A 16,210-nucleotide genomic window follows, 5' to 3' on the forward strand; every position below is an offset into this window, starting at 1 on the left:
GATGAGCCAGGTTTGTTTTCCCGCTCCTCCGCATGAAGCCTGCTGGGTGACCTTAGTCCCAGTTCTTCGGAACTCTCTCAGCCCCAATTACCTCACAAGGGGTCTGCTATGGGAAGGGAAGGAGTTTGTAAGCCGCTTTGAGATACTTTGTGCTTGAGAAAAGTGGGGTGCAGTCCAAAATCACCATCTTCTGTTCTTGTGCGACCCCCGTTTGAGTGTACGCGATGGAAAAAACTAAGGAGAAGACAATTCTCCTGCCCCTCCAGACACTTTGTTTACAAGGTGACTAGCCATTGCCATTGATATCTCCCTATATTTGCCCTACAGCAGGCAGGGTTTAACCTGACAAGCCAAATTGTGCTTTAGATCATTACCTAGGGGTCAGTAGGAGGACCTTGTTCAGATACAGGGATTATCAGCCCCTGCCAGCATAGCCAATTGGCCATGCTAGCAGGGGCTGATGGGAATTGTAGTCCATAACATCTGGAGTGCCAAAGGTTTGCCACCACTGACCTAGGGCTAGCACCCAGGAACAGAGAATAGGGAATCAAGCACCAGACACATGAAGTCGTCTCATGCTGAATCAAGCCACTGATTCATCATGTTAGTATTGCCTACTCTTACTGGCAGCAGCCTGCCAGAGTCTCAGGTCCTCAATATCACTTCCAACCTGAGGTCCTCAATATCACTTCCAACCTGAGGTCCTCAATATCACTTCCAACCTGAGGTCCTCAATATCACTTCCAACCTGGTCCTCAATATCACTTTCAACCTGGTCCTCAATATCACTTCCAACCTGAGGTCCTCAATATCACTTCCAACCTGGTCCTCAATTACACTTCCAACCTGAGGTCCTCAATTACACTTCCAACCTGAGGTCCTCAATATCACTTCCAACCTGGTCCTCAATATCACTTCCAACCTGAGGTCCTCAATATCACTTTCAACCTGGTCTTCAATATCACTTCCAACCTGGTCCTCAATATCACTTCCAACCTGAGGTCCTCAATATCACTTCCAACCTGGTCCTCAATATCACTTCCAACCTGATGTTTTTCAGCTGGCGATGCCCAGGAATGGAACCCGGGACCTTCTGCAAGCCAAGAAGATGCTCTACGACTGAGCCCCCGCTCCTCCCCACACAAAACACACTCCACACTTACCAGTTTTTGGAAGAGGTGACCCAGGATAACACTGCTGTCCCAGTTCTGGACTTTGGGGTAAAGGCTGTCGTAGAACTCCTTGTGGATTTCGTAGAGATCCTGGATCTTATAGAAGATGGTCTCGATCTGCTGGACGGTGAGGACTGGCTGGGAGGTGGTCGCTGTCGCCTTCAGGGGCTTCATGGGCTGCGGAAGGCAAGAGCATCGTCAGGGCCCCGCCACATCCTTGCAAAGCTAGCCTGTGGGAGTGAGCAGCCCCATATCCCACCTGCACAGATGTAGAACTCAGGGGCGCATCTAGGGAAAATGTAGCCAGGTACAAAACCTGAGTTTTCCGCCCCGCACCCCCGTATGGGCGGCTGCCCTCCCACACCATGACCAAACAACTTTTTTTGCACCAGGTCTTGCACCAGTGTATGGACCCAGGTGGAAGGAGGAAGGGCGTGGGGGGCGATTTTCTGCCGCCCACGTGACTAAATGGCCGCAGCCCGGGGACATTTGACCCAGTGGTGGGATCCAAAAATTTTAGTAACAGGTTCCCATGGTGGTGGGATTCAAACAGTGGCGTAGCGCCAATGGGGCTGGGCAGGGCACGACGGGGGCGTGGCCGGGCATTCCGGGGGCGGGGCATTAATAATTTCTCTGTTACTGTAAAAAACTCTTACTGTAAAAAAAAGTTCCTAATTTCCAGCTGGTATCTTTCTGTCCATAATTTAAATTCATTATAGCAAGTCCTATCATCTACTGCCAACAGAAACAACTACTTCTCCTCTAATTGACTGCCTGTCAAATACTTAATACTTTCAAATACTTAATTTTGTTTCTAGAAATCAAAAGAAGGATACTTTCCTTAAACAAGGAACTTTACCATATTTCTAAAACACGTTTTTAAAACAGCCCAAAAGGGAGAATTATCCCGTTTTCTACCTTCGCTAGCCAACCACATAGGAAACAACAGAACTTTATGATTTTTGGACCTAATGGAATTTCTAATGGAAAAGCAGACCCAATTAGTAACCCCCTCTCAGCACACACAAATAATTAGTAACCCACTCTCGGGAACTGGTGAGAACCTGCTGGATCCCACCTGTGATTTGACCCCACATGTCCCCCTGGGTGGTATGCCCCTGGTAGAGCCGCAAGTCATCTGTGGCACAGCCATGAATTGAAAACAGGAAGCAAGAAACGCTTCTCCAATTGGCAGAGATGTAAACGTGCCTGGAAGTAAACCCCTGTTGTGGCACAGGAGAGTAGCCCGCCAGCCCTTTCTGCAGACTTCACTCCAACTTTGGCGCATGGCCATGCCCTGCTGCCTCCTTAGCTCACCCTGGTCTCAGAGGGGGCTCCAGGTCTGTACAGTACTCAAGCCGAAGCAGAAGGGCGTGCAACTTCTCATCTCAAGAGACCAAGGGACCAACTCTGCACCGGACACTTTCATGAGGGCCCTTGGGGCAGGCCGCAGTTGACGCTGCGTCCCAGCATGGTGTCGTGGTTAAGAGGAGTGGACTCTACCCTCGAGAACCGGTTTGGTTCCCCACTCCTCCACATGAGCAGCAGACTCTGTTCTGATGAACCGGGTTTGCTTCCCCACTCCTACACATGAAGCCTGCTGGGTGACCTTGGGCTAGTCACGGTTCTCTCAGAACTCTCTCAGCCCCACTTACCTCACAGGGTATGTGTTGTGGGCGAAGAAAGGAGTTTGTAAGCCATTTATGGTTGAGAAAAGTGAGACATGAATCCAAAATCGACTTCTCTTTCCCAAGCTCAAGCCTCTCCCATCTCACTGAGATGAGATGAAAAGGCCTTTTTGGATCGGCACCTGAGCTCAAGTCACCCTCTTATCTGCTTTGTCATACATTCACACACAGTTGCCAGTGCTACAATATCAAGGCACACCTCCCATGGGCAAAGAGGTCGTCACGGATCCCACCGCTAAAACCTATACAGGAGGCCAGAGGGATCCAGTTTTTAGCCAGCCACTGAGGGTTAATCACTTCAGAACAGAAACAATCAGTTAATTGATCTATGGCTGACAGAACTTTGCCTCTCTAAGAAGAGTTGAAGGGAAACCATTCACACCACCGAATGAAGAGGTGAATCATCCCTGAGGCACCCAAGAGAGTACCGCAATGAATGCCACCCTGTATTGTTGAAGGCTTTCATGGCCGGAATCACTAGGGCAGTGATGGCAAACGTTTTCGAGACCGAGTGCCCAAATTGCAACCCAAAACCTACTTTTTTATCACAAAGGCAATGTAGCCTCCAGCAAGTCCCACATGTGCTGCTCTGCGCCTCTTTAGCATCTTTGCTGCCTCTGCCCCCCCCGCCCCTCCCCCCGGGCAGCAGCCACCTGGAGCACAGGCACCTGGCCCGCCAGCCTCCCTCTCGCTGTGGTGCACGCACATCAAGTCCAGCGGCCCAGGCCAGCCTAGATGTGGGGGGGGGGCAATTCCCTCCCCCACATGACAAACTCTGTGCACGCGTGCCCACAGAGAGGGCTCTGAGTGCCACCCCTGGCACCCGTGCCATAGGTTCACCACTGCTGCACTAGGGTGTTGTGGTTTTTCCGGGCTGTATGGCTGTGTTCCAGAAGCATTTTCTCCTTACATTTCGCCTGCGTCTGTGCCTGGCATCTTCAGAAAATCTTCTGAAGATGCCAGCCAAAGGTGCAGATGAAACGTAAGGAGAGAATGCTACTGGAACACGACCACCGAAGCTGGGAAACCCACAACACTCTCATGCCACCCTAGCCTGTCTCTAGCCTCCAGGTCGAGAGTTTGAATTATGAAACAAGTCCCCAGTTCAAATCTTGCCTCTGCTACTGATTCACTTGATGGCCTCCCGCCAGCCAATCGCTCTGAGCCTCAGTAGCCCACTTGCAGGGCTGTTGTAAGTGTTCTGAATCCTTGAAATTACAATACAGATGCACCTCCCCACCCCAAAATGTAAGTGCTTGCAAGGTTCTGAACTGCGTCACAAAAGAGAAGGAATCACTTGCGAGTGTTATGCAAGCCATGCTAGCGGGAAAGTCTTGGGTGCCAGGGTAGAAAAGAGGAAGCTAAAGCTATAAATACACGGCAAAAGTGGACATTTTCAACATGAGACCAGTCAGATTTATCCGCTGCCTGTTCAAGGATGGGACTCGCTGCCACGGGTTGTGGTGCAATTTGCTGGTATAAAGAGGGTTTTAAAAAATGGGAAAAATTAGTGGAGTTACAGGGTGGCTAAACAGAACCTCCACATCAACAGGCAGTATACCTCGGAAGCCCAGAACTTGGAGAAAACATCAGAGACTGGCCTTGGACTCCCTAACTTGTTTGTTGGCTTCCCAGGATAATGAGTGAAAAAATATGCTGATCTAAATGGACCACTGGTCTGGTGTAGATTGGCCCCTTTTCTCTTACGTTGTTTAAACACAAGATGATCATGAGAAAGTAGCGTGTAAATTTCCCAGGGCACTTGGGTGGTCACTGTTGAGGACAGAATGCTAAATCAGACAACCTCTTTAAACCTTATACAGAGAGACAATTCATAATGTTAGGTCTACTGAGGGCAATCAGCCAAGATTGCTAAAAATTGAACCTCCATGGTCAGAGGTAATTATCTTAGGATGCCAGGAGCAGGGAAGAAGGAACAGGGGACAACCCTTCCTCTCTGTGCAGGATCTTTTCCCAAAATGCACATCATTGCCACTAGACAGAGCTTTCATCCAATCCAGGAATACCACTCTCCGATCAGCCTCTCCAACTTTCTTGCTTTGCTGTAGACTTTTATATATGGTTGCTTCCTTGGGGAAGTTTTGTTCTATGTTTCCCTGTCCTTGCTCCAAATGATAGTGAGCTTTGGGGGTGGGGGGCTTCCACGCTTCGTTGTGCCTCTGCTCACTTTCTTGGCCTGCTTCACTTTGGTTCCCCCCCCCCCCCCTAATTTTGGGACAAGCCTGTCTAAATGTTCGTACTTAAAATGTGTTGAGGAACGGAGGGATCGGAAAGTATGAATTTCCGCACGTCTCTAATGGCCCCTGGTACCATCTTCTGTATTTGTTCTCCATTTATCCCTCTGTTGCAGGTCATTTTTTAATCAGCAGGAAATATACTGCTATAAGTCACACAACACTAGAGATATTCTTATTATCATTAAAAAATAAGCAGGGAGAGAAAGAGTAACAAGGGAAATGGAGGCAGGAACAGAGAATCGCCCTGCGCGGAGGTATTTCTATCTTGTCTTTTCATCCACACAACAACCTGACAGGTAGGCTGTCACCCAAACAGGCCACGGCAGAGAAAGGGTTTGAGATTGGACTGTTCTAGTCCCACATTTACCTGCTATGCCAGACTGGTGTTCTTCTGTCCTTCCTTCTGCTCCCGGATTCTAACCCAATAATCAAATTACAACCACATTCCCCTCCCCAAGCACATATCCCCAGTACCATTAACAGAAACGCTGGGCTCTACTTACGAGCAACAGTGCCTCCAACTGGTTTATATAGATCTCCTCGCTGGCCAGGAAATCCGAAAGCACCAATTTGCGCATCTCCAGACTTTTCCCAGAATCCCGTTCGCCCTGTAAGGAAGCAGAAACCAACAATCAGATGAGGCTGTCTCACAACAGGGCAAAACGGAGGCTCAGCTCTCCAGCAAAGACAAGCCAAGTGGGGAAGTTTTCGTCGTTGATTCTGCAGGCTGGCGCTCTCTCTGCCTTTGGGACTCCTCGTGCCAGTTCTACACAATAATTGGGAGAGGGGGGAAACCCTGACAGAATATGCATTCTTTTTAATGGGAAAAAGTTTAAGCAGAGAAAAAAGGAAATTGTGCACAAAAAAAATAAAAGACTCACAGGTCTCAATCTCGGCGGAGAGAAGCAGAATCGAAAATGGGGATCTTCAAATCAAGCCGAACAGCTTTCAAAATCTCGGACTCATCCCTACCCTAAAGGAAGTTACAGACGGAGGTATTCTAGAGGCAGGATGCGAATGCTGATCTGGGTCTTATTTCTTAAGATGATACAGGTTGAAGAAGCGGATCAACAGAGCTACAAGAACTGACGTTTTTATTCTGCTGGTGGGTTTTCATGAGTTTCAGTTTGCGATATTCAAATCCGCCACGTTCCACTCTACGCCATCTCTTCTTGCCTTTGAAGATATTTGTTGCGGGCCTAAACATTTTGCTTCGGTTTAATCGCCATAACCCGGTTTCACGGCCAAGAGTTTTTTTTAAAAAATTCTATTCAATTGTCACGAAATCGCATTAAAAATTATGCAAATTTGACAAGGAAAATCCGGCACGGAGAAGCGGAAAACTGGGTCCGATTTGCGCAAAGCGCAAACACACAGGAAATGGAGCATCCCTGAGTCAAATCAACAGGGGTGTGAGATTCAGTTCCATCCCGCATTCCAAATCTACAACTTCCCTTGCTTGGACAGACAGCATCCTAAAAATTCCCAGCTTCACTGAAGACATCACTCACCTGGCGTGACAAGCCAAGGGCTGTGGCTCAGTAGAAGGCCCTCTCACTGCCTTGAACACAGTCCATCCCAAGTTCAACCCCCTAGCATCTCCAGTTAAAAGGACCAGGAAGCAGTGGCGTATCTGCCAGAGGGACATGAGGGGGTCAACTGACCCTGGGTGCCACCCACTAGATCATGTGTGTGTGGGGGGGTACCTGGCGAGACCGCAGCAGGCTTCCGGCCTGGCTGCTCCTGAAGGAGAAGGGACCGCCGGGCGCCACTCGGCACAGCCCCGCCAGGCTGCCCAGGACCGCCACCGCCCTCCTCCGCTGGCTAAAGTAAGTGGGGCACGGGGGGCGGGCACAGGGGTGGTGCCCTGAGCAGGTGTTGCCCCAGGTGCCATTTCCCCCCAGTACACCTCTGCCAAGAAGGAGGGCCCATGAAAGACTTCTACCCTGGGCTTGGAGAGCAACTGCCAGCCTGAGTATGCAGTGTTGACCATGATGGATTGATCGATGGTCTGACTCAGTATCCAGCAGCTTCAAGCCAAGAAGGACTCTCCAGTCTTCCTAAAAGCCGCTCTACATTATTGGCCATTTCTTTTATCCAATAGAATTTTTTTATCATTCATAGAGGGGCTTGTAATGTTTTTAATTGTTGTGTGTGTGTGTATAAATTGAGAGGTTAGTTGTAGAAGGAAGAGGGGTGAAAGGGGGATGAGAGCATGGTGTTCAGGTGATAGTGGTGAGCGATTGAGCAGGGAGTGCACTGAACTGAGAGTCAGAGAGAGAGAGAGTGTGTGTGTATAACGGGGGGGGGGGGGAGACTGCTATCTGTGAAAGAGAGTGACGGAGTTAGTTTGAGCTAAACTGACTCTTAGGCCCCTTCCGCACATGCAGAATAAAGCACTTTCAATCCACTTCCAATGCACTTTGCAGCTGGATTTTACCGTATGGAATAGCAAAATCCTCTTGCAAACAATTGTGAAAGTGGATTGAAAGTGCATTATTCTGCATGTGCAGAAGGGGCCAGAGTGTGTACAGAACTTGAGAGATAATATTTTGTGCTGAACTGAGAGAGAGAGACAGTATTCTGTACTGAAGACTGAGAGAGTCCATCTGTGCTGTACTGAGAGATTAGAAAAGGGGTCAAATTCTGATCTCATATGTAAAGAAGGAGAGAAGGAATTGATGTAAAGTGTAAGCCACCTTTTGCTTCAGTTTGTGTAATTTTATTTCTTGAAATGTTTAAGTCAAAGAACATACTCAAATCAGGTTTTATTTTGTTAAATATAACCTGGAATCCTATACTAGTAATTTCCTCAGGACCACGCAAGCCCTTTGAATCTGCTTCAAAGTTCAGACACGCTATTTCAGGGGAAAGTACAAAAGGATCGGAATTAAATTCCTGGTGGCAACGAAATATATAGAGAGAACGAAAGGAATTATTTTACACCTGTATTTATTTATTTGTAAAGAAATAAGAGAAGGCATCACAGAGCTTTTGAGGCAGCAGAAGCAAAAATATACAGAGAAAAGGACTGAATGAGGTAGCCATTGCTGGCATAACGTTTGGGGAAAGGAATTTCTCTCCCTGCCATTGGCCCCTTCCGCACATGCAGAATAATGCACTTTCAATCCACTTCCAATGCACTTTGCAGATCTGGTACATGCCCGCAAGCCCAGTATGAACAGCAACAGCAAGAAGTGTATCTACTGACACATGGAAATCACCGGCATACAACACAGTCATGGCTATTGGCATGGCGAGCAGATGAGACGCACTCAGAGCAGACAAGACACCTGTCAGTGAGTCTTGCCTTCCCACTCTGACAAAACTTAAACTGCAGGTTCCTGGATAGCTTTAAAAGGGGCTTGGACAGATTGATGGAGGAGAAGTCGATCTATGGCTACCCATTTTGATCCTCCTTGATCTGAGATTGCAAATGCCTGAGCAGACCAGGTGCTCGGCGGCAGCAGCAGCAGCAGCAGCAGCAGCAGCAGCAGCAGCAGCAGCAGGCCATTGCTTTTACATCCTGCACATGAGCTCCCAAAGGCACCTGGTGGGCCACTGCGAGGAGCAGAGTGCTGGACTAGATGGACTCTAGTCTGATCCAACAGGCTAGTTCTTATGTTCTTGGGGCAGGGGCCTTTCCCTCCGGCAAGGCACCCATGTTTGCAAATGCCTTAGCAGACCAGATTGCACATCAGATTGCAAATGCCTTAGCAGACCAGATGCACAGGAGCAGCAGCAGCAGAAGGCCATTGCTTTCACCTCCTGCAGGTGAGCTCCCAAAGGCACCTGGTGGGCCACTGCGAGTAGCAGAGTGCTGGACTAGATGGACTCTGGTCTGATCCAACAGGCTAGTTCTTACGTTCTTATGTTCATGTCCTCAAGAGCTCCTCCAACTGACCTGCAGAGGGCCTGACTCACCTTCCCTCCCATAAGGATCCGAGATCCCTGCCAAACTTCCCAGCGCCTCTCACACAGCGCTTCGGGCACCCCCACGGAGCCAACTCCCTTTTCCCAGGAACCAACAGGCCCACACACCGGCTGCCAGTCCAGGCCTGGCACACCCATCCACAGAGCAGTTTTTTCCACAGGGGGAAAACAACAAGGCAAAGCAGGTCACCAGCTGCCTGCAGATGGAGCCCGGTTCTCCTGACAGCGAGGAAAGAAGAATGGCCGAGACTTCACCGGCACGCGAGGAATCAAAGGTTGCACAGAAGCCCAGCCCCGAACATGCAGGGCAGAGAAGGCTGGCATTATGCAACGACGGCTGAAAATCTGGGCACCAGGCGCTTCGCTATTAAACGTGCTGCTCAGGGCTCTCCTTTCATGTGTTTAAGGTCAGAACTTTGGCACCAAAAATAGATTGGAGGGGAGGAGCCATGAGTTCTAATTAAAAACCCCAAATCGTTGTGTTCTCTGCCCCATAATCTTCGGGGTAGGGCTTGAGAAGAAGAGAAGCAGGCCATCTAACCATCTAGAGAACTTTAACCCCATCTTTTGTCCACAGAATACCAAGCGGCATAGATAATTCTTTCCGCCTCATTTTAAAACACACAACAACCCTGTGGTGTAGTCAGGGTGAGAAAGATCAACTGGGCCATGGCAGAGGGGATATTTGAGCCTGGATTTCCCAGACTCTAGTCCAGCGCCTTAAGGGTACACAACAGTGGCTCGCTGAGACAATTTCGGTACTTTCTTTTCTAGCTACTAGTGATCCAAGGCGGAGTCTCCTCCCCAGCAAAAACAAATGCCCCAAGGCTACCTCCACGGCTTCTTCCTTCACCCAAATTCACTCTTCACTCCAGCCAGCAAGGCAAGAAGCAGTGCCAAACAAATGCGCCCCCCCCCCCCATGCCATCTGAGAACCAACAGGGCAAGGGACGGGGCCCTCTTCTCAAGCTTCCAACTTCCGCCCCCCTCCAAGAAGCAACAGAGGAATATGGTGGCATTAACTCAAGATAGGAATCAGTTAGAGACAGCAAAAGCATCAAGCCACTAGGCACAAGAGTGCTCCTAAGCATGCACAGAGCGCCTTTCCGCCACCATTGATGAACTTCATGCACATCTAGGGGTTGAAGGGAAGACGTTTTAGGGCAGGAAGGCAAAACTTGCAAGCGTGGGTCACCCCACATATTTGGCCAAAGAGCCCCCCCCCAATTCCAGAGAACACAACAAGGAGGAGGAGGAGGAGGAAGAGGAAGAGGAAGAGGAAGAGGAAGAGGAGGAGGAAGAGGAGGAGGAAGAGGAGGAGGAAGAGGAAGAGGAAGAGGAAGAGGAAGAGGAAGAGGAAGAGGAAGAAGAAGAAGAAGAAGAAGAAGAAGAAGAAGAAGAAGAGGAGGAGGAGGAGGAGGAGGAGTTTGAATTTATATCCCCCCTTTCTCTCCTGTAGGAGACTCAACGGGGCTTACAATCTCCTTGCCCTTCCCCCCTCACAACAAACACCCTGTGAGGTAGGTGGGGCTGAGAGAGCTCCAAAGAACTGTGACTAGCCCAAGGTCACCCAGATGGTGTGTGTGGGAGTGCACAGCCTAATCTGAATTCCCCAGATAAGCCTCCACAGCTCAGGCGGCAGAGTGGGGAATCAAACCTGGTTCCTCCAGATTAGACACACGAGCTCTTAACCTCCTACGCCACTGCGTTGAGCCCCTTACCCAGTGGTGGGATTCAGCAGTTTCGCACCACTTCGGCAGAACCGGTTGTTAAAATGGTGCTTATACATACAACCCGTTGTTAAATTATTGGAATCCCACCACTGCCCTTACCCCAGCCTCATGCCACGGACAGCGTTCCCCTAGCAGGTCCACCTTTTGGCCCCTACAACTCTGCCAAGGCCCCCACGTTGCCCGGTCTCCCCAGGAAGGCAGGGTCAGGCCTGTACCCCACAGTCTTCCTAGCAGGCGCCCTCTTGCAAGAGAGGCCGGGTGCCCTGGCACTTCTCTGCTGCAGGGACAGCCCGTCACCCACTCCTCAAAGCCAGCCGGCACCCCAGCCGGGCATCGCCATCTCGCTCGCTCCCACCTTCTCTGTGGCCAGAAAGCCGGACCCCAGGCCCGGGGTGGTGGGTGTGCGGGGCTCCTCGCTGTCCTCATCTTCCAGGACCCGATCCAGACAGCGAATAGCTTCTTCCTCTTCTCGCATGGCCTGCCAGAGGCCCCGGCCAGGCGTGCCGTGGGGGGAGAAGGCCCCTAGAGCGACGGGGCAGCCGAGCCTGGTACTGCTTCGGGAGCCTGGCACTGCCTTCCGAGAGGCGCAGCCATCGCGGGGCACCCTGAGCCGAGACAGGAAAGGTGGTTTCCCAACGCGCTGCCCGCCCCACCACCACCACCGGCAAGGGCCAACGCCAGTGCCACCAGTGGGAGAGAGAAAGAGACAGCCCAAGGCAGCGGCAGCCGGCAGACTTGGCTTAACCCCTTCCTTTGGGGCGCCTGGTTCTCTTCGACTAGATGGAAGAGCGGACCGGCCTCAGCTGTGCCTAGACGGGAAGCGCCGGCCTTGCCTCTGTAGGTGAAGCAGCCCCGGCGGGTGATCTAGCCAGGAGAGCTCAGAGCGCACCCCTTTGAGGAAGCTGCTGCTGCTGCGTGTGGTAAGGAAGGGCGGAGAGGGGGAGGAGGAGGAAGTGGCCGCCAGATGCAAAATGCAGGCAGTCTCCTCGGGACGGCTGCGCGGGAGGGAGGCCGGCAGGCGGAGCTGGGTCCCAAAGTTGTGGCTGTAACAGGGACGCGACTGAATTTCACAGACCCACCGGCCGGGCTCGGAAACTTGGGAGCATCTATTTTTGCACCGTTTCCTGATTCTTTTTTTTCCACTCCCCCTACATTTAAACCATTTTCAGCACTATTTTCATGCTATTTGCACATAACAACAAACATTCCATAGAGGGACACCGACTGGAACTGATTGCAAGAAAAACAGGCTAACAACATACTAAGGTAGACCAACTGTCAGGGTAAAGTGATGCACATTGAAGGGGGAGAAACCAATTTACTGAGGTATAGTCTAGTAGTGGTGGCTAATCTTTGGCACTCCAGATGTTATGGATTACAATTCCCATCAGCCCCTGCCAGCATGGCCAATTGGCCATGCTGGCAGGGGCTGGTGGGAATTGTAGTCCATAACATCTGGAGTGCCAAAGGTTCGCCACCACTGTGGTTGGAATGCCAGACCAAGATCTGGGAGGACTCAGTTTCAAATCCGCCTCTACATGGAAGCTCCCTCAACAACCTTTAGGTCAGTCTCGCACACCTACCTCACAGGGTTGTTGGGAGTAAAGGAGAACACCCTAAGTCACTTTCCGTCCCCACTGGAGAGAAAAGTGGCGCATACAAGAAGTAAATCAATAAAATCAATAAATGGAAAAAGCCACATTCCACACGCAAAGTTTGCTTTTGGCACAAGCACACAATGCAGGTTTAATACAGCTGGCCTACCTTGCAAGGCTGTTGCAAAGACTACAGAGTAATCACACATGGAATATTTTGCACACCTAAAAGGTCTGCTCATTCTGGGGTGTTGTGTGGTTTCCAGGCTGTATTGCCGTGTTCTAGTAGCATTTTCTTCTGACGTTTCGCCTGCATCTGTGCAGATGCAAAATGCAGATGCAAGATGCAGGCAAAACGTCAGGAGAAAATGCTACTGGAACACGGCCATACAGCCCGGAAAACCCACAACACCCCACTAAGGTGAAAAGTTGGTGTCTCAAAATACAACCTCCCCAGAGCCCTACAAAGATTCCCAAAAGGTAAAAGAAATCTGAAAGATTTCTTAAAAATCCAAAAAAACAGCTTTTTCAGATTTGACTTTTCAGCTCCATTGAAATGGTCTCTCTCTCTCTTTTTTTTGCCCCCCCAAAAGTTTCCAAAACGCCATTTCAGCTTTTTCAACTCAAAAATGCCCACCCCTAGAAGCAAGTCCCCCATTCCAGTCGTGGCACGTGTGAAGCTCCTTGAAATTTTAGGGAAAGATTCTATCAATATTGTCACAGTTTAATACTATCAAAGAAAATGGCTCTCTCTGAATGCAACAGCTTCTGTTGGCCTCAGGCCTGGCGGCGAAAGAAAAAAAGATTCGTTGTCCCTGGCCGCAAAAGAATCTGGCACCTGGGAATCTGGAATAGGTTTTCAGAAGCCGCATTTGTGACTGGCACCTATGCATTGTATGCCAACTAGACAGAGTAAAACTTTCCCCCAGTTCTGCAAGCTTTCAATCTACCCAGCAGAGATCTGTGTAACACAAAAACTAATAAATGCTTTCAACATCAACCCAAAGAAGTTTAAAAAAATGGAAAAGGTGTACTGCAGGGGTGGGCAATTATTTTTTCCATGGAGCAGCATAAGAAACAGAAAATATTGTGGAGGGCCGGGCCAAAAGGCAGGGGGGCGAGGCGCTTTTGAAAGCCCCACAGAAGCCGGCAGCCAAGGCAACCGGCTTCTGCGGGGCTTTCAAAGACGCCTCGCTCCCCAGCACGGCAGGGGGGCCAGTCAGGGTCATATGGCGTGCCGGATGTGGCCCGCGGGCCGTATAATGCCCAGGTCTGGTGTACTGCATACTTCTCTATGACGGCACAGAGCAACAACTGTGTTTAATGCCCTAGGGCCGGGGTGTCCCTCTGGCCCTCCAGATGTTCACGGACTACAATTCCCATCAGCCCCTGGCAGCATAATGGGGTTTGTAGTCCATGAACATCTGCAGTCAGAGTTGGTCAGCCCTGCTCCAGGGAATTACAAGGGGAAATGGGCCAGTCTCAGAATGAATTCCAGAAAAAGAAAATCTACATTTACTAACTTGCCCCAATGGCCCCCACAAAGGGCCCCAAAGAAACAGCTACCTACGAAAGCTGTGTCTGTTCCCGCGTACACACACAAAACTCCTTTTCATCTAGAGCAAAAAAAAGGGAAGCCGCAAAAACCACAATGTTTGCATGCGCCTCTTCCCGCCCCAATCCCGAGGAAACGGCCAAGGCAAGGGGAGGGGAACTACTCCGAAATCAACTTTGGTGGAAGGGGGAAGGACTCACACAGAGCTATTCCTGTGCAACTCCCTGCCATGCTAAGAATAACAGCAGCCCATGCTGATGAGCCAAACACAGGCTTAAAAAGGGCTGTGCGTCAAAACATTTTTTAAAAAATTCTGCATCCAGGCAATTCAAATCTTGGGCTATGAAAAGCCGATACTGCAACCTGCACAAACAGCAAAGAAATTACACTTGCTCTTTCTTATTTTGCATGATTTATGGTGGAACCTTATGCTATTTGCATATCATTTATTCAGAAGACCCCAGGTTGGGGCCAAGAGAAACAAAAAATATTCGCCCCCATTCATGGTCACGGTCTCTGAAAATGTTAACCAGACACCTTCTGAAATTTGCTGGGCAGAAGCCTCATCCGGCCCCGCTCACTTTCTACAAAGGCTTGTTTGGGCACCCGGAGAAGTAGTGACACCACCGAGCTCTGGTGTCCTTGGGGATCATGTTAGGAAACCCTGCCTTAGGGAGAAAACCTGAAAGCAGAGGCAAGCTGGGTTTGGCCTGGTTCACATCTGCAGGAACAACGAGCAGCCCCTGGCAGCAGAACAGACTGCGAGTGGAAGATCACCTCTGAGGACACTCACCCAGTGGTGGGATCCAAAAATGTTAGTAACAGGTTTCCATGGTGGTGGGATTCAAACTGTGGCGTAGCGCCAATGGGGCTGGGCGGGGCACGACGGGGGCGTGGCCAGGCATTCCGGGGGCGGGGCATTCCTGGGCGGGGCTGTGGCAAGGACGCAGCTGCTGCACCGGTCCTTGGGCGGGAAACGAATGCATGCAGGCGCAGTCTGCCACGCACGCCGGTGCACCTCCTGCTAGACTGCTTCAAGTTCTGCATGCTACTGCTGAGAGGAGGGGCGTAACTAAGGCAAAAATCACATGGCAAAATCACCAATTAGTAACCCCCTCTCAGCACACACAAATAATTAGTAACCTACTCTCGGGAACCTGTGAGAACCTGCTGGATCCTCTGCACTCACCCCAGTTAAGAATTCCCTGCAGAAAGAAAACTAGCACAGCAAGGTAGAACCTCTCTCCTCACTCAGCTAGTTTTCTACTGGCAGGGGATTTTTCAATGCACAGTAGCATTCCAAGATGGATGCCTTTGCCTGCCATGTGATCAGTGCCATCCATTCTTCCGGGCTCCGCCATCTTATTCCTTGGCATGTGTGAAAAGTCAGGCCAGGGTGACAGAAAGAAGGTTTTATTTAACAGAAGGAAAGTGAGGCAGCTAGAAGGCTAGAGGAATACACTGAAGATCTACAGATCAAGTCATGTAAACAAACAAAAACAAAACAAATGCACGCCCTCACAGACCTCTCATCAGGTTGGGTATTCCCAAATTGCAGGCGGTGGGATACAAAACGAAAGGAGCATCAGGTGAGCAAGGAAGTAGGGTAAACTCAGACTGAGAATGGCCCTGTTTTCTTTCCCCAAAACCATTGCAATCCTCAAGATCCCAAAGGAATGACTTGTTTAAAAGGTGAGAAAAGGGGCAAGGGAGGGGGGATAGATGGTGAAAAAGGAAGGTAGACAGGAAAGAGACTGGTGCGGGGGCAAGAGAAAGGAGACCCCATCAGGACAGAGCACAACAAAGCAGCAGCGGTCGCCAGAACCGTGAGGACTAGGATCTTGACAGGAATACAAAGGGAGTCGACAAGAGTTTGGGAAGAATGACCTAACAAGAGAGGAAGAGGCGCTCAGCAGCGGCAAAGGGCCAACACCTCAGCGGCTGCTGTTTCCGCACAGGAAGAACAGCAGATAAAGCGTTAACACAAACGAACGCGCACACGGGGGCTGGATGCCGGATTAGTCCAAAGAGCAACTGAGAAGGATTGAGGGTTTTAAGGCTCGCAAATCCCTGGAGGTATGTGGCGTGCCCTAACACAAAGGTAGGTTTCTTGCCCCCTCCCAAATCCTGAGCCGTTTGCTTCCTGCTCCCAAAAAGTCCATCTTCCGCTCTTAGCAATGGGGTTGGGGGGCGAGGAGAAAACTGCATCTCAGCTGGCTGAAAGAACCAGAAACCCAGAGATGGCTTCCCAAAGCCAGCCGAGGGGTGGGAGAGAG

At 50.3% G+C, this 16,210-nt stretch overlaps 1 protein-coding gene across 1 annotated transcript in view; it reads right to left on the reverse strand.

Moving 5' to 3' along the window:
* Positions 1-16,210, reverse strand: part of ABR (ABR activator of RhoGEF and GTPase) — a 116,700-nt gene that overhangs the window by 35,994 nt on the left and 64,496 nt on the right. Inside the window, exons 3-4 of the mRNA XM_048519394.1 lie at positions 5,622-5,726; positions 1,164-1,349 (exon numbers count right to left, since the gene is read on the reverse strand). Of these exons, the coding sequence (XP_048375351.1) occupies positions 1,164-1,349; positions 5,622-5,726 (291 nt within the window). The remainder of the gene's footprint in view (positions 1-1,163; positions 1,350-5,621; positions 5,727-16,210) is intronic.

This window comes from Sphaerodactylus townsendi, linkage group LG16 (genome assembly GCF_021028975.2).
Source record: "Sphaerodactylus townsendi isolate TG3544 linkage group LG16, MPM_Stown_v2.3, whole genome shotgun sequence".
Classification (NCBI taxonomy): Eukaryota; Metazoa; Chordata; class Lepidosauria; order Squamata; family Sphaerodactylidae; genus Sphaerodactylus; species Sphaerodactylus townsendi.